This window comes from Haliotis rufescens, unplaced genomic scaffold, assembly GCF_023055435.1.
Source record: "Haliotis rufescens isolate VD_foot unplaced genomic scaffold, xgHalRufe1.0.p SCAF_5, whole genome shotgun sequence".
Taxonomy (NCBI): domain Eukaryota; kingdom Metazoa; phylum Mollusca; class Gastropoda; order Lepetellida; family Haliotidae; genus Haliotis; species Haliotis rufescens.
In genome coordinates this window covers 19009003-19027541 of record NW_025964223.1, presented here as the reverse complement: position 1 = coordinate 19027541, position 18539 = coordinate 19009003, and the positions used below count along the sequence as shown (strand labels likewise).

General features: G+C 41.7%; 1 protein-coding gene across 7 annotated transcripts in view; it reads right to left on the bottom strand.

The window, feature by feature from the left end:
- Positions 1-3900: 3900 nt before the first annotated feature.
- The window catches only part of LOC124145249 (AT-rich interactive domain-containing protein 1A-like), a 61447-nt gene continuing 46808 nt past the window's right edge, over positions 3901-18539 (bottom strand). For 5 of the 7 annotated variants that reach the window (XM_046514987.2, XM_046514982.2, XM_046514986.2 and 2 more), the window contains 10 exons: positions 18265-18434; positions 17367-17462; positions 15947-16144; positions 14822-15041; positions 12991-14107; positions 12218-12576; positions 11635-11739; positions 9439-9641; positions 7556-7685; positions 3901-6882 (listed from right to left, as the gene is read on the bottom strand). In XM_046514987.2, the coding sequence (XP_046370943.2) occupies positions 4601-6882; positions 7556-7685; positions 9439-9641; positions 11635-11739; positions 12218-12576; positions 12991-14107; positions 14822-15041; positions 15947-16144; positions 17367-17462; positions 18265-18434 (4880 nt within the window). In that variant the 3' untranslated portion in view covers positions 3901-4600. The remainder of the gene's footprint in view (positions 6883-7555; positions 7686-9438; positions 9642-11634; positions 11740-12217; positions 12577-12990; positions 14108-14821; positions 15042-15946; positions 16145-17366; positions 17463-18264; positions 18435-18539) is intronic. The other 2 variants (XM_046514984.2, XM_046514985.2) reach the window with 2 other exon arrangements.

The following is an 18539-nucleotide window of genomic DNA, read 5'->3' as shown; positions in this document are numbered from 1 at the left end:
CACATCGTTTCGATAAAACACAGTGCGGTGGTGTTTTTATGAAACGAAAATTCATTACGTTTTTGTCTTTTCGAGGACGAAATGATACACTAACAAGACACACAAAACATTTCTTTAGAAGAACGGTATTGTGTGGGATGAATGGAAATGAGAGTGAGTGAGTGAGTATGGTTTTACGCCGCTTTTAGCAATATTCCAGCAATATCACGGCGGGGGACACCAGAAATGGGCTTCACACATTGTACCCATGTCGGGAATCGAACCCGGGTCTTCGGCGTGACGAGCGAACGCTTCAACCACTAGGCTACCCGACCGCCCTGGAAATGAGAATCAAACGAACATAATTATACTGATGCGTGGCCTGAAAGCAATTCACCAGCCTGGAATTGTCGGTCAACGTATTATTGGTCCTGCTGTTCGCTCCCAACTATTCACCCGTGCGAGACATCAACGCTTAGGCCTTTTTTTTAAAAGTTGGTTTACGATACCGACAGACACAGCACCATTGAATTTAGAAAACATATCAATTCGGAAAATTTATACTTTTCGTCGACTTTTCTCCAATTTGTTTGCTTGTTTGTTTGTGCGTGCGTGCGTGACGAAATCTATCTCAGTTGTACGTAACAAAAGGTTAATATTTTCGGTATCTTGCCAAGTTAAAACTTGTTTATTCAACCCTTGGTAACAGTATTAATCTGGAAGTTGAAATTATTTTTAATCGACCACCAAATATTCCTAAACCAACTAATAAAATATTGCAATGCGTTGCCTGCTTGTCGAGCTTTATTAATATGCAGGGAGTGGTTTTGCGCCGAATTTAACAATAAGGGCCTCCTTTGTTACAATTCGTGCACAGACGAGTTGAACGAGTCCACCTTGAAGTCTCGGGTCCACACTCAATGGGGTACTCCTCGAACACGTGGTCAAGATGGCTTACTCGTTCCCTTTAAATAAATTAAGATTTTATTTCAGAAGACTTGAGTATTATCTCCTTTGTCAGTGTCGGTGAGAAACAGGTTTGGCAACCGTCACGCATCGGTGATAATTACATAGGCCCTTCATGTTTCCTCTATCATAAATTGTCATGACATAAGATCCGTCTGTTTATGAAATACGAAAAGAATATTTATGCTTGCTCAATTTGTGTATGTTCAAGAACCATGGAAATGTAGAACAAAAAGTTATGACATATGTGTACATTATATCATACAACTAAATGCATGTGTTCTATGGGTCTTTGGGCCTTAAGAAAAATAAAAAGAATTGTCATATTCAGCGTTCACATACCAAATTAATCTCCCCAGTACAAGCACCAATTGATTATGTTAAGCCAAACGTGTAAATATCATGATCAATGTCTTGATATTCCAGTATGGGGGAGGATCTTGTAAATGGCGAACTTTTGTCCAATCCTATTGTGTAAATATAGGTTATAACTACACTCACTCATTCCAGGGCTGGGACGGGTAACTCGGGTCGGGTGGTTCGGTACACACAGTACTACCGTGGTTAGTCACGTGGTATATTGTTTACTAGCAAAATTATCTAGAACTTCCACGGTTGCACTATAAGTGACTAATGTTCCCATTTCTTTCTGAATATGCACGCATCCCTTTTGACGTTATATGTTTGAATAGAGTGAGTGAGTATGGTTTTACGCCTCTTTTAGCAATATTCCAGCAATATCACGGGGGGGGGGGGAGAGAGACGGGGGACACCAGAAATAGCCTTCACACATTGTACCCATGTCGGGAATCGAACCCGGGTCTTCGGAGTGATATGTTTGAATATAGATAAAACTAAAAGTCAACTTCAGTGAATGCATGACCAAATCGTTCGATTTGGGGATCTAAATACATTTTGCCATGGCTACGGTCAAACTATTCCCAAATGGACATTTGTACCTATCTCATGAGACCTACAGCGGGTACCCGGGTGGGGTCGGGTAATAGTGGGATGGGTACCCGGGTACGTAGTGTAAATGTGGACTCTTCCCAGCCCTAATTCATTCATATCTTAAACCAGCCATTTGTAAATGTAACAGCATTAGTCAAAGAACACTCCCGAGGCTAATTTGTAAATATTTCATTCCTAAAAACAATACTGGTCCTTTGTCTTTGTGCTTTATGCAAACCCAGAAACAAATATATTCAAACAATCCATAACAAGTCTATAATACTTGGCAAGACTGCAGTTTCTCAAAATGAAATATTTGGGTCCTTCGAATGACATTTTAACTTTAATTTCAGAAAAATATTTTCATTTTAGAGACTAGATGTCAAGCATCTTTTCTCTGGTTCCAAATCAGAAGCGGGAGTATCCATAATCCATCTTATTTCACTAAACTGGTGTGACAACTTCACTAATCCGATTCAGTACGGTAGATTGTCAAGTATGAATACTTAAAAATACTCCAACGTGATCAATGAAGTTTGGTGTAGTGCAACATTTCACAAAATCTGCACGTCTGATGTAATGTCAGTGTTAATGATGTTGCTGTAAGTGAGAGTGAGTATGGTTTTACGCCGCTTTTAGCAATATCACGGTGGCAGCGGCAATCAGAAATGGGCTTCACACATTGTACCCATGCCAGGAATCGAACCCGGGTCTTCGGCGTGATGAGCGAACGCTTTAACCACAAGGCTACCCGACCGCCCCTGCTGAAAGTGCTAAATGTTGTTGAATCGCAACCTCAACGATGTATCCTCACTGAACTGTTCAGGGAGTGGTGCTTTTTGCCGAAATAAGCTTATTCCAGCTTCATCCCATGGCAACCTGTAAATAATCAAGTCCGGGACTGGCAAATTTGTGGTCAATACACGCCACCAACCAGATCTCTCATTGTAGCCACCAAACTCACATTTTAGTTGTGTATAATGACCAACAATGGACGCTTGGTTCGAAACATGGTAAAATTATTGACAAGTAGGACTTAGTCTTGACACGTTTACATACACCTAGAACAAATGTTGACCACCACCTTTTAATGTATCATATAGCCACAATGAAATTTTACACTGAATAAATTTTCTGACAACACATTTGTTTTATTCATGAAATTGATTATCTCACGTTTTGTCACTGCCCCATGGTACTTGTTGGTCGGACTGCCCTTTAAATCAACTTGCTCAACTTCATTTCATCAGATACCACACCATCCTTAACACATTATGAGCAACCGAGTCCTTGTACAAACCTATCCAGTACGTTGCGAAAACATTTGATCAACATGACCGGTTTCCAAAAGATGCATATAAGTTCAGCATACATGGAACTGAAGGGGTGGTGCTTTACAATTTTCCTGGTGTAAAGTTACAAATAATCACTTATTTCCCAATATCTGCAGCTCTAATTTCATTACAAATTTTATACGAACTGGTCTTAATTGCCAACATACTGCAGTCTCAGACTCTAATCCAGAGCTAGTGTGTTGATGCTTGGGAAGCAATATTCTGTTATGAAAGTGTAAACACTGTTCACTGCTTGTAACATACACTACTCAAAAGAAGTTAACACCCAATTCTTTCATAGATCATAGCCATGACAGATAAACTATAGTAATATGAAAGAATCGGTGTTCTTTAACTTCTTTTGAGTAGCATATACTGGGAGGTCTTCCATCGGGCTCCTGCTGCTTATTCAAGACCAAGGCATTTGGTTTATCTTGTTATCTATATACATTTATTTCTCAATTCTGACATGGATTATTAAGCCTTTGCACGATGACCAGTGAGTGATGTTTGGATGCACCGATGAGGGTTGCCATGGTGACGTGAAGATGTTGTCAGCACCCGACAGCATTTGGGCACCAATGAGCGTTAGCGAAGTGTTGAACATGTGATGATGGTCGACGCCCAACAGCTCTCAGTCAGGGTATGACGACAAGTCACAGGTGCCAGGTGCAATCACAAAACCAATTTTATTTGAATAAGAATTGTGACATGAAATTGTATCTACACATACTGTACAAAACGCAGGAAGAGATATAGAGAGTATATGGCTTCCTCACTGGGTATAACACAACATAATAGTCCATTCGTCCGCACGCGACACCAATATGAAGTCAAATGATTTCAGGAGAAAATGGCTCCAGTTCTGTTTCCGTAGCAACATGATAAATGAGCCAATCAAAACATGGCTTCCCTTCAAAGGCATCCAATGAAACAGCATGAAAACATGATATGAAAACGGATGTTCTATAAACAAATGTAAGTGAATATTTTATACATCTTGAACATTCGGGTACATGAGAAACCCAATTCTATGAGCAGTGAAAAACAGATATCAATGTAAGTTTGGGAAATGTCAATGTTGCTTATGATATGGCAATTGTCTGTTTATAGGGTTTCTCCCATGCTTAAACAGCACAAGCGTTACAATAGAAGCCTTGGCAGGCATAGGAAGCTGTGCAACGTTTAACATACCTACCAACGGCAGTAGAATCAGATTCACTTTCTTTCAAATTTCTTGTAAAAATTATTTGATATATATCCATTCTAGAATTCCAATTAAAGTTTTTTAAAAACTTTAGAAAAGTTAAGAATAACATGAAATTGTCTGTGTGGATCCACTTTCACGTGATGCAATCTTCTTCTGTTCACTATGAAAACAGGGAACATTCAAACAGAACGTCTGATAGAATCTGAGCAACACTCTGATCCAGAATCTGCGACATGACTAAGGCTAACAACCTACTTTGATGATGAACAAACAGTTTGCGATTTTCCTCAATTCTAGCTAAGCTCAAGAGGATGGTGGCAGCCCTCCGTAACATGTCAAGACTAGTACCCATAACCTCCGGGTTGTTCTGAAGAGCTCCTATGCCCTGTGTGTTTGCCACCTGCAATGCATTCTGTTCAGCTGTTTCCAGAAAGTCTACAAGTAATGATATACATGGGTGTTGCAGAGCAATGGCCCGAGCAGCGCTACTGTCACCTTGCACTAACTCTGATAAGAGAACTAGAGCAAATTCCCGTGGAACTTGGTCCTTCCTATTTGAAACCAATTTGCACAAATTTGAAAACAGGTCCACAATCCGTTCAAAAGGAGGAGTTGCCAACAGTAAATCTACATTATAGTCATGTATGCACAATTTGCACAAAGCTTCAAGCACGAGTCGCTGAGGTGAGAGGACGGACTGGGGGGGCATGCTAGGCAGGGGGTCTCTAGCACAGGATGACGGACACACTGCCCAGTGCAAAAGTCCATCCAGTATAGGGAAGCAGATTTTCTCAGAGTAGGCCGATAGGTTTAGATGTCCACAGATGTTGGCAAATATCACTAATGTATTCTCACGCAGAGCATCCAAGTAGCTCCAGAACCATTCCCCGTTGCCTTCACAAATGTCTCCCATCAAGTCTGGCTCGGCGATGTCCGTGTCCACATCCCTCTCTACCAGTTTCCGATGACACTTTGAGCGAGGTAGGTGTTTGTGATGAAGCAGCAGCAACCTCCCCATCACCTTCATCAGCGCGGCATGTTTCGACATCTCCACGTCGTTGCCAGGAATGCAGGAGAGGCTGCGCAAGATGTTGGAGATGCAGACACAGCGTCGCCCCAGCTCCTCCTGGGCTTCTGTGGACAGGCACAGTGGTGGTTCATCCCGGTGGTACGCCTCCTCCTCCAGCTCACTCTCCTGGTGGGACAGATTCAGCAGAGACTGCTCCGACAGACTGATCTCTGCCAAATCATCCCGACTTGTGATGCTGGAATTCAGAACCCCTGTCTTGGAATCCACTGGCTCTGGTTTGGACTCGGATGAAGCTTCTGTTGGGGTATCCTCCTCCTCTTTTGTAATGTCAGATTCAACCTTTGGCTCAGGAGCTTCTTTTGATGCCTCTTTTGATGCCTCGTCCGTCTCCATTTCAGTTACTTCTTTTTCTTCTTTCCCATTTTCTTCCTTTACTGCATCCTTTTTCATTTCAGGCTTTGAGTTCAGATCAAAGGGTTCCTCCTTAGTGAGGCAAGGAGCTTCCTGATCCGAATCGGATGAATTTTCACACTTGTCTATATGATTCACACACTTCTCTGACTCCTTGCAGTCCTCGGCACACTTTTCAGCAGCAGCTTTGTCTTTCACTGCTGCCTCATTTGATGATGAATCGTTCGAGTCTACACTGTCAAGACCCGAGTCACGAGGCTCGGTCTTCATGTGCACGGATTTGATGAAATTGTTTCTAATTTTCGTCTTGTCACACACAGCAGAATGATCAACTTTAATTGAGATTGTCTCCTCGTGCGACACACACTCCTCAGTCGTATCCACACATGACTTGTCTATCTTTCCTGCCACCTCCTCACTCTCCACATTCTCACTGTGGTCACTCACAGGGCCATTAACTACGCTATCACGTTCTTCTCTAGTCCTTTTCCTGTGGGAGAATAACCTGGTAAACATATCGTGTGTCTTGCCACTTTCCATATGTGTAACAATGTGATGTGTCAGGTCCCCGCCCCCTAGCTGCCAATGATTCCGCCTACCACTGTAACCACTATACACGTCCCATTTCTTTCTATCAGCCACCCATCTTTCAGGGGATTCCTCCTCGACCTTGACAGTTTTGCCATTCCATGTAACGTGAATATTTTTAAGGTTATCAGGATCAGAATTGTCCTCTTCACCATCTGACTCACCATCGGCACACTTTTCCTGCTTGTGATCATACCCAAGATCGGAATCGTCAAATATGCCAAATATCTCCATCAAACACTTGCGGAAATGTTCTATCAACACTTCAAGTAAGCCAGGCAGATGTACAAGGTTAAAGTAAGCTACAGTGCTGTCATCAAATAACAGAACGTTGAGAGTGTCCAGAGCCCATGTGCTCTCCGCCAGCAAACCTGATTTCAGAGCCATCATTAATCTCCATGCTTCCAATGATCCTGTTGATGAGAAAGAGAAGCGGCATTAGTAAACAGCATTAGTCATGGGGGCGTACATGAACTACCATAGGATCTACAGAATATCGAGGTAATCATAGAACATATAAAGGGGTAACACAATGATTTGAAAATGAAGAGGATATCTACGTTAAATGGAGTGGCTACCTGAATGTACAAGGTAATGGGCTTCGGACATGATAAGCACTATGCCATTTTCTTGAAGCCCAATTGTTTAGACCAAAAAAATAAATCAGCACAGTCTATTTATGTAATGATGAAAAAAATCATGTATAAACAAAATAAATAAAATATTGCCAAAAACACAAGCTGTAAACCTAAATTTGCTTTTCCTTTGCAGCACAAAGCAATTTTCTGGTTCTCATTGGTACTAGGTACCACTTACTAGACGCAGCCTCACAAAATATTCAAATTCCGAAGTCCATTATTTTGGTTGATATGACATAAAGGTCAGCGGTCACCACCTCCATGTTTACAGACGAAAAAGTCACGAAACGTGAAACAATGAACAATTAAGTAAAAAACATGTCGTGAACTCGGAGTTCGGAGATTTTTAAAAATCTTTACAAATACTTGGACAAATTGAAGGATTGACACGCACGAAAGTACGAACGAGAGACGGACGTACAGACGAACGTAGTCAGGTGTTACCGACCTATATCTTTGCTGGACAGACGTCGCCTCTTATTGAGAAGCGGTAGTGTGGCCTCAACGCTGTCATGGGGGAACACTATCTCCTTCTTAGGAGGGAACTGAGCATTTGGAAACAGAGTACCCGGCTTCTGCTGCAAAAGAATCAGCAGAGTGTAACAGAGCTGTAGCTCAACACACGAGAACCAAGCTAGCATGGACACCCACTACAAAACATTGGGCTTCCTCTTGCAACACCTCACTGATCATCTTGCCAACATCACAATTCCTTAACACCTTCGCACAACTCGGTTAACGCCTCACAAAACGATTAGTACATGAAAAATAATTTCCGTAGGAATGTCTTTCTCTACTTCCATTTGTACTGAAGCAACAGTTTCATCACCTGAACAGACAAAATTCTCTCAAACAACTGTGATGTGGTGTGAAAAAGAAAATAGTTTTGTACCAAAAGGAAATTAAGTGTTTTTTTTGTTTTGTTTTTAAATTAATACCATACAAAGCTGCAAAAATCAACATTCAAAAGCTTGCATTTTTCAGCTAACAAAACGTAATTTCTTTCCTTAAATACTAAAATAAAAAGAAAGAAGCAAGAAAGAAAAAACAGTTTAAGCTTGTGTTCAGCCAATCATTGAATAGAAAACAAATGTAGATTTCAAGATATTTCAGGATGGCTTTTTGATTCAGAGCTGGAGAAGGAAGTTTACCCTTACGATGAACCCCAATGTTTTGTCAGGTGACCACATATAGACATCTAAAAAGCTATTACTGAACTACACAGTATTAACGTAAGCTGGGGAGAGAGACAGGAGGAGAGGTGGGACAGTTCCTGGGATATATGTAGTAGCCATATTTGTCACATGTGCCAACCTTGGTGCTGACCGACGGGGAGCTGACCCTTGGGCACGAGCTAGCTCGTGTGTCGGATTACGCGGAGGAGGCCGCTGTGCAGCAGCAGCAACATAAAGTAGCTGTGTCCCATTACCTTAAGGCTCATCGTCAGCCATCTGGTGAAAGCTGCTTTTGAGAAAGAAAACAACTGGCATCCTACATTCCACTACAGAGCATCGGTTCACCCGCTTATGGCTACTCACTGGAAACATGTACATGAGGTGTCAATTAATCAAATAAAACTCATTTATGTGACAAAGTCTGTATTGTTAGCTTCCATTGTGGTTATTAAGTGCATGCAAAGTCACTTATTCTAGTGTTACATACGTGTTCCAAAGCGTGTTTTGCTTTCATATTTAATCTCTTTTTCCCCCCACCCCATACACCCCACCTCCAACTTGGCCCAATGTCATTGTCTGAAAATGTCCCTGTTTGCATTCATGTCCCTAGCAACCAGCATATGACGAGTATGTCAAGAGAAAATTTGTTAATATTGAGAAAGATTGAGAATCTACATTTCTACAACTAGCACTATGAAGCTGCATGCAAAATCAGAATGTCTATTAGCACAAAAGCTCAAAAGTGGCTAAACTGTAACTTAAATTAACACATAAAAGTAAACAAATTGGGCAAGCTACGACGAAAGCAAGTGTTCAAAGGTTTTTTTCTAAATTTAAATCTTAAAATAATTTTCCTCAGATTGAAAGTGCAACAGAATGTCAGGGTCTCCGTCAAGGGAGTCACATGACAGCAGTTTCCAAGGCTGTTGGCAACACTTCCCGCACTTAGCACAAACAGCAAAACAGCAAACATCTACCCCTTTCAACATCTTTCACTGCATGACACGATCTCTCGATGTCCATCCCCACTTCAAAAAGAACATTTTTACAAAAATAAATGACTTCTTTCCCAATTAGAATACGGTTGATTAATGTTGATAATGGTCAACTAATGTGGTTCTACCAATGGCTGCTATGTAGGAAGTGGCATGTTTACCTGTGCCTTGGTCATATACGGTTTGTTTTCTCTGGGGTGGGGTGATCCTCGAGGTCCTGCCCTGCTGTATGGCCCCATGGGTGGTGTCCCTGGCGCGACTGGGGGCATGCCTGCCATGCCATGTGGCATGTAGTTTGGGCCTTGTTGGGAGGGGTACCTCGAAGCCATTGGAGACCACTGCCCAACGTCACCTCGTCGAGGATCTGAAATAGTACACAACAATGTTATGGATACATTATCAAATTGCACAGAGAAGCTAAAATATTTTTCTCAATAAAAAAATGACATGGAAAAACTGAAATATTTTTCTTAATAAATAAATTTAAACTTCCATTTCATTTTTATCATTCTCCATATTCATTTATGCAGCTTACATAAAGATATAATTTTTATAACATGATCTTTAAAGTTTGACCAATGTTTATGTTATTGTGGTGAGCATATGCAGCTAGGAGTTTTTGCTGTGCTATTCGAAAAAAGACTTTCAAATATCCAATTCCTTGTTATATTTCTTTCTATATTTTGCAAAGTTAAAACAGTTTGTTAAAGCGGCTACTTAGACGACATCCGACACATAAACTAGAAATGACAAACAACGACGTGTCAGTAACAATTAGTACACACTAATATGATGCGATATATCATATCAGACAAAATGGTTAGTCAAAACCACAAGACTTTTCTCGGAAAATAATAAGATCTAACTAATGAGTCTAAGACAAATATTAAGATGGTAGTAATAATCCCGTATTTCCACAATCGACCATAGCTGGCCAATCCCATTCATTGTTACATTTCTGAGTTAGTTCGCATTAAGTTGGAAGGGTTCACTTTACTTCAAATAAAACAGCTGAATTCAAACTGTGGTTCTTTGTTGTTTAACGCCGCACTCAACAATATTCCAGCCATATGACTGCGGTCTGCAAATAATCCTGTCTGGACCAGACAACCCAGTGATTGGCATCATGAGCATTGATCCATGCAATTAGGATATGATGGATGACATGCATCAACAAAGTCAGCAAGTCTGATCATCCGATTCTGTTAGTTGCCTCTTACGACAAGCACGGGATGCTGAAGATCAATTCTAACCCGGATTTTCACGGATGAAATCAACGTGTGTGTGTCATAACATCAAGACCCATAATCAATAGCAAATATTCTACTGTTTGATGAATCCGACTTCATAATTGAAACTGCACATAATGTTTCTAAGACATAACTCTTTGCATTTATTTGCATCCATTGATCCAACTGAATTGTTTCCCTCCCACGATGCAAATCAAGTCAGAATGTTACGAAACAGCCATGAGATCTGTAGGTCACCTACATTGTGTGCGCTTACAATGTCATATGAAATACATAACCTTTGAGAACTGTTCAAATTCACAATGAATTAACATAAAGCTCAAGACTAACTGATTAATAAGAGCAATATCAAGAGGTATCAATAGAAACATGTCAGGAATATTGCAAGGAGCGATGGATCAATACAACACTTTCAATATGGCCGACATGACTGGCATGTGTAAATCGATAAGCAGCAACTGTATGGGTGGGTACGCTACATGCAAACTAATGCATCAGATATATTTGTCACATACATTTAGGCCCATGTATTTCAGTCTAGGATATCATTTTGAATATCTTTGAAACCCCATTTTCCTAAAAGGGAAAACCTTACATTTTGTTTGAACGATCCCAGCAATATTGAATTAAATGAGCTCCCAATTTCTGTCCTTTATAGATTATGAGACATAGTTATAGTAATTTTTTTCATGTATACTCCTCAAAAGAGGATAAAGAAGACCTGATTCTTTCATGTTACTACAGTTAGTCTGTCATGCCAGGGCAGATTACTATAGCAATAGGAAAGGATGTGGTGTCCCTTAACTTCTTTTGAGTAGTATATGTGATATGGTACGATTTCTGCTTTGAATCTTGTTCTTCCTTTTCAATATTGCTCCAATTTCAAATAAGCGACTTCTGTGTTCAATATAAATAACAATTGCTTGCATCATCAGCACAAAATTTAGCTTCATGGTCAAGCAACTAACGGAGAGAGAGAGAGAGAAAGTAAAGAAGCAAGATGGACGCAAGAACAACAAGCCTTGACAAGTCATCACTTGGACCTTTGGCCCAGGGGACTGAGTCTACCGAGTTAGTAAAAGCTTAAACCAATCACTGAGCTCCTACCAGTCATGTGACCTTCAAGATGTGAAATCATACCCTCGTGAGGGTATCCCCCATGACTAGGGACAGGCATACCTCGCTCTGTATATGGCGATGAATGGCCAAACGCTGTCAAAAAAGACAACAAATGCCGCCCTTACTATCTGGCAAATAGCTAAGTCTACAGACACTTCGTAGAAGAACATATACGTTTTCACATAGATGGGAAAACTAGGTGAGAATACCCACACCACTTTCCATATGACTGTTTACTGATAATCTTCCTTCTGATCAAGGAATGTCAAACACATTTAACCAAGATTACAAAGTTGTTAATCAATAGAGAATATTTTTTAACTTAAACCCCCCTACCCCCCAAAAAACAATCATATAAGCTAAACATCTGTTTCAAACTGTCCCCATTTATGGGAGCCGACGTCTCTTCAAAATTATTTAATGTTAGTGTGTCAGTTTCTGTTTTAAAAAACTGATTTTTGTATAAGTATTTTCATGATACAAGTAGATGAAATATAACATTTTGTTTATATTTCAACACCAGTACACAAACTAACTGAACATAGCGGAAATCCTGAGAATGTTTTCTCACCTGGTGGCATCTCTGCGTAGTGTTTGTTAGGGGTGCGGTATATCCCGCCCGTCATGTCCCTGGCCATAGGCGGGCGGGGCCCAGGAAAGGAGCCCTGTTGACCGTTGTACCCGGGGTATCCCTCCTGGCTCATCATGGGCCGGGGGCCCGTGTAGCCCGGGCCCTGTGCTGGGTACGATTGTGCTGGGTACTGATCCTGGGGGCCTCCGTGAGGCGGCCTCATCCCTGGCATCTGTTGCCCCGGGTAACGGGCTCCCAACATCTGCTCGGGGCCAGGCTGGTTAGGAGCCATCATCCCTGCTTGGGATGTTGGGCGATACTGTTGGCTGGGGTGGGTAGGGCCAGGTTGCTGGTCGTACCTGAGACAAAACAATATTTCAATGCATGCAACAGCAACGTAATATTTACAGCGTGTTTTAAATACATATTAAAAATGCAGAAAAACAAATAGGGCATGTCTATTTCCTGAGCAGTACAATTCACAGAACAGAAATGTTCAGAAAAGTGTCAATCACAAATATCGAAATGGAGCAGTGCAATTTGTGATGATGAATTTTGTGTGACTTTCTTTTCAATTTAACAGATCACCTCACGAACCAGTCAGTGTTGTTATACTTTTTCTTTTAGTATACCAGATCAAACACAAAATGAGTAAATGTTTAGTATGTTTCAAAGAGCATGTGTGCGTGTGTGCACAAGTGTGCCAGTGTGTGTGTGCACGTGCATGCGTGCAGCCACTTTATGGGTCCTCGTATGGAGGCACATATTCTCACCTTTCTGGTCGTTCAAACTGCTGTCCAAAGGGGAATCTGTTTGGTGCACTGGGAGGTCTGGCAATGTACTGACTTTGACCAGGAACATAGGATTCACCAGGCCGAGCACCTCCAGGTGGATAGGATTCCATTCCTGGTCGGGGGTATGTTGACGACTCGTTGAATTGCTCTCCTTGAGAGGGGATACGATTGGGAACACCATCCCCATAACTGTTCATATTGGACTGAGTCATGTTACTGGAATATTGGGGCATATTTGGGGGTACTCCTGATCGAGCATTGTAGTTAAAGTTGCTGTTGTGTTGCTGGTTAGGCGGCTGTTGTTGCTGTTGTTGTGAAGGTGTTGGCTGCTGTTGGGACTGCTGCTGTTGAGGGGGTTGCTGTTGTGGTGGGGGCGCGGATTGTTGTTGCTGCTGCTGCATACTTGAATATGGCGGCATCTGAGAATTAACACTTTGTCGGGGAGAAAATTGGGAATTAGTAGACGTCGGCTCATCAGCAAATGGATCTTGAACACTTATACTGTCTGATGTAGAAGGCATGGTCGTGCCAGCACTAGGGGGCATTGCACTGGAGGTGGGCATCATGGCATTGCCCATCATACTGTTTGGAGGTACACTGCTGCCCCCTAGCATATTGTTCTGTTGGGGGTTAAAACTATTGCCCCCTAGCATACTGTTGTTTGGCATATTCCCCGGCATCATAGCATTATTGGGCATAGACGCCCCCATCATTCCACTCGAAGGCACACTGCCACCCATCATACTGTTCGGTGGCATATTGTTCCCCATCATGCTATTCTGACCCATACTGCCCTGCATCATGCTGTTGGGAACCATGCCCCCGGGGCCCCCCATCATACTGTTGGGCATGTTGCTATGACCACCACCCATAGCGGACGGGTGGGGCATGTTGGACTGCGGAGGCATCATTGCGTTGGGGTTCATCATGTTGTTGGGGGGCATCATGCCCCCACCTCCTCCCATGTGCCCCATTGCCCCGTCAGAGTTCTGCATGTATGGGGGAGGCATGCTTGGGGAGAAGGGGTCCATCCCCTGGCTGTTTGGGGTACTGGGCGGGCGGAATGCATCCTGGGACGATGAACCTTGAGATCCAGCTGAAACAGGAACAGGACGATAAACTACACTGAGCACCAAGGCAATGAGCTTTCCTTCCAAGTGGTGCGTGATTCCTAAAAGAAGACACACAGGGACTTTCTACACCTAAATCCCGACTCCTATCTATACGCATGTTAGTGATGTGAGCGATAGTGCCAATGTGGTGGATGTGGATAAAATCAAGAGGCTTTATTTTGATGTGAGATGGGCAAAAGAAGTGTTGTGTAAACAACCTAGAAAGTTAAAACTCCGGGGAGACTTTCCAAAATAAAAGCAAGTGCTGATCTCAGTATGATTGCCCAGTCCATAAACATGATGGCTACATTCACAATATATCCTTTAAAGTGAAACTTCAGCAACTTGTAGCACACTGTAGTCAACACAAAGAGTTCTTCTTTCAATATGTCCATTCCCTACTAAACAGGGGTACGTACTTACATTAATATTATCCATACGTTTATCAGCATTGTAGAAAACAATTAAAAAGATGCATAATAGCCACAATGACGGTCAGGTTCTCATTTCATGAATCAAGCATGCTATAAAATTCCTGAAAGGGGAAGTTTAATTTGTGCACGTTGGAACATGTGACCACATTTCCATTGGGATATCAAACTGATGGCTACATATCAAACCAACCCCTGCTACGTAGCCAGCAAGTATCCTGCCATGGTCAGCAACAACAGATTCAACAGACTGAAAAGCTTAATTACCTGGTGAAGGGGCTCGCTTCTGTTTCTGTTCTCGTTTCTGAGCTAGAGCCTGTTCCATTTGGTTAAGGATCGGCTGAGGATCAATGCCCCCTTTATCAAACTGGCACTCGTACGCAAACAGGTACTTAATATAGTTCTTTTTTAATGTGAAAGCAGCACTAGCTGATGATCCAATGTTCACAAAACCACAAATTTCTTTCCATTTTTTCGTCTTATTAACCTGCAAGAAAAATGATCAGGAGTTTAATAATACACATTGTATAATCATTCAGACAAAACCATCTCTCCAGATCATAAAACAGTTTAGTAGCTCAAGGTTGTCAACTTACTGAGAAGAAAGCCAATAGGTAATAGCTACTGTGCAAGACAAAGGAAAGTGGTGTAAATTTGAAGTTCGAATGCCAACCAACAATTCCTAGCACCAAAGGTACGCAACTCTGCAAAAGGAGTGAGTGAGCTGGGTTTAACACTGCTTTTAACAGTATTCCAGTTATATCGTGGCGTGTCAGCTTAATGTGGGAAGGAACGCTCGAAGTGATGCAGGTCTCAGATGTTTACCAGTTCGGTGAAACCCAAGAGCACGGGTATGGTGCTGACAAACCTAGAAACAATCGGGGTAAACCGGGATTCGAACCCAAAATCATAGGTTTCTTGCGTGCTCAAGGGACGCAATTCTGCACAGCGAATCGCAGTGCCTTAGACGACTGGGCCGCCCCCACCCCAAATGGAGGATGTAACACCTCTGAACCACAATGAGAAATTGAAAAGGAGAGTGAGTGAGTATGGTTTTATGCCACTTTCAGCAATATTTCAACAATACCACAGCAGGGAAAAGGAGGCAAAATGGATTAACTACCCAGCTGACTGAAGCTAAGATGGTCTCAGTTTGACGCAACTGCTGGCAAGTTAGTGCTACATAATAATGTTTTGATGTGTCTGTATTGTAAGAAAAGGTCATATGCCTTAAATAATACTTATTCTGTCAACTTAGCACTGTAAGCAAAAAACGGAAATGTGGAATAACAGTCAATATTACAAAAGGGTCTTCTTCTTTTTTCCACTTCTAACACCAACAGATAATATATGTAAATATACACACAACAAACAATGCTGTGCAGCACTCACCTCAACCATTCCTCCTTTCTCCTTCACACAGAGATATAGTTTATAGAGATCAAGAGGTTGTTTACTGATGGAAGGCATCGATGTTACCGGAGTCCCCTTATCCTCTAAAAACATCAACATTTTGTCCAGGAATGGTCGACGCTCCGGCTCCATTCCCATCTCATACAATTTACCCAAATCAGCAGGACCACCAGATTTCTGGAAGGATATAACATGAAAATGAAAACGTAGAAAAGGCACAAACATGTCAGTTCACAAAACAGACTCCAGAGTTCTCTCCCTTGAGCTATGAAAGATGGTTTGTAGTTCAATGTGGACTTTGTACAACAGAGTTTGAGGGAATCAGACCTCAACGGTTACTTTTGTGCTCAATATTTAGTGAGTTAAATACATGAAGGCTATATGCGGTTAATGCTGGTTAAGGAAATTAGATACATCAGCAACATCACTTTTTCAGGGAAACCTAAAAAATTAATTTTGTTGATCAAGGAGTCTGTTTTATGTTGTTAATCTCATTCCTTCTCTTCACACATTCCAATTGTGGCAGACGACATTTTAATATCCCATGCGTCAAGAATATTTGCTAAAGACAAGAAACAAAACGGAAGTCATTGTGAGCTAGAGCCTGAACTGAAAAATAGATACAAACCCTGACCAAACAACATAATATTCAGCATTCACCTGCACATCATCAAAGCGTCTCCCTAACAACATCGACACAACAGAGCATGCAAGTTTCAAAAACCAAAACATGTTAGCTCACAATGATTGAACTTTCAATGCATACCACTCAACAATTGACAGGGACATTTTCTTTCTTCATATAAAGAAATGATCCTATCAAATCGTGAGCCTATTATGTATAAGCAATAAAAAAGTTCAATGACAATGTTAAGAGCAGAGATAAGAATCTGAATTATGTTTTTCATATACAAATTCTGATGACAGTGAAGTGAAAAGATAACTTTGATGATGTGTAAAAATGTGAAGGGAAAATAATACTTCATGCTTCACTGAAAACACAAAATAAAACAAAAACTGCTGAGTTGATGACCACCATGGCTGAGAAGCCAACACTGACACCCCCACGTGGAAGGAATGAGAGCTACACAGACACCTGTCAGTAACGTTAGTCGATTAGAGAGACCACGTTGTCACCAGACACCGTACAGGAAGGCGATAAGGAAAGGGTACCTGGTGATCGGGAGGGATTCACAGACAGACAGGGGCGCACAGACGAAGAACGGACGAACTACTCAGATGGTTGGTTGGTCGGCGGGGGCGTGTGAGTATAATCGGACATTACGAATTAAGTACCCGACCCTTTCACCAGGGCCCAAGCAGTGGGGAAAAGGATAGGCGGAGCCAGTTCCCGAGCTGATTAACGAGCGAGCCATTCATATCGTTCCAATCGACTTACGGGCGTTCCGGGCAAACTGGGGCTACTGCTCATGTCGTCCTGAGCAGAGGAAAGATTGGGTGCGCCAGGAGAGGGCGCTCCAACCACCACATTGTCCTAGAATAAAATCACTGGCACCTCAGTCGAGTAACATAGATCTATCACTGCTTCTAATGTCAGGCCAGTTCATTGTTACAAGTGTACATAATAAAGACTGTCAGTGAATCATCTTGCATGCTTTTTCCCAAGCTGCAACATTTTGATGGCAATGCAAAATTACAAGGTTTATGGTAAAGTGTCTGGAGCTAAATTATTACCATTTAAAAAGAGGAATTAGAAAAAATAAGATAAATTTACTTATTTCGGTTCCTAAAGTTTTGAGAATGATGTAATTACATGGTGACATGTATATCAAAGAGAGACAAGGGAACAACTAACATCAACAAATCTAGGAAAGCTAACCTATCATGCCAAACTCTACAACTAAAGATGCGCTATAGTAGTTGTTACAGCAAATCAAATCTGCAAATACTGATGAGGACGCGATGATTGTATGGAGCTGGATTATAAGCAAACAAAAACACTGGCATGAAATAATTGAAAAGCCTAATTAATTATTTGGAAGGGAAAAACGTATGACATGAATGTCTGCCATGAGACTGAAGAGAGCATCTCATGTGAATAACAGTTATCTCCCCTTGATAACAAGTTCTTTCATTGCTACTGCACCTGTAATCTTTACAAACATTCATCAGAAGCACATTTGAAATTTTAAACACTACTTGAAACTATAATATGAAATGAATCTACAGCCAACTATGAGCTAAAACTAATATAACCTGAAACCTGCAAACAAACATTAATAAACGCAGCACAAGGTCAACTGCTACAAAGCCCAACTGCATCTCGGAGCACAAACCTTTTTCTTCTTCTCAGGAGGCTCTTCCGGAAACGTTGGCATCGGGATGCAGTTCATTGCTGGCATGCTCGGGATGCTGTCAATTCCCATTTGAGAGTTGCACATGGTCGTCTCTGCAACGCAGGTCACAGGACAAGTGATGCTCTGGGTCACTACAGTAGTTGTGCTGACTGAAATGGACATCGAGAGAGGTTATTCACAACAAACATCCATCTTGTCAGTGCAGAACAACCAAGGGAGGCTACTCAAGCAGCATGATGGGCTACGATGCAGAT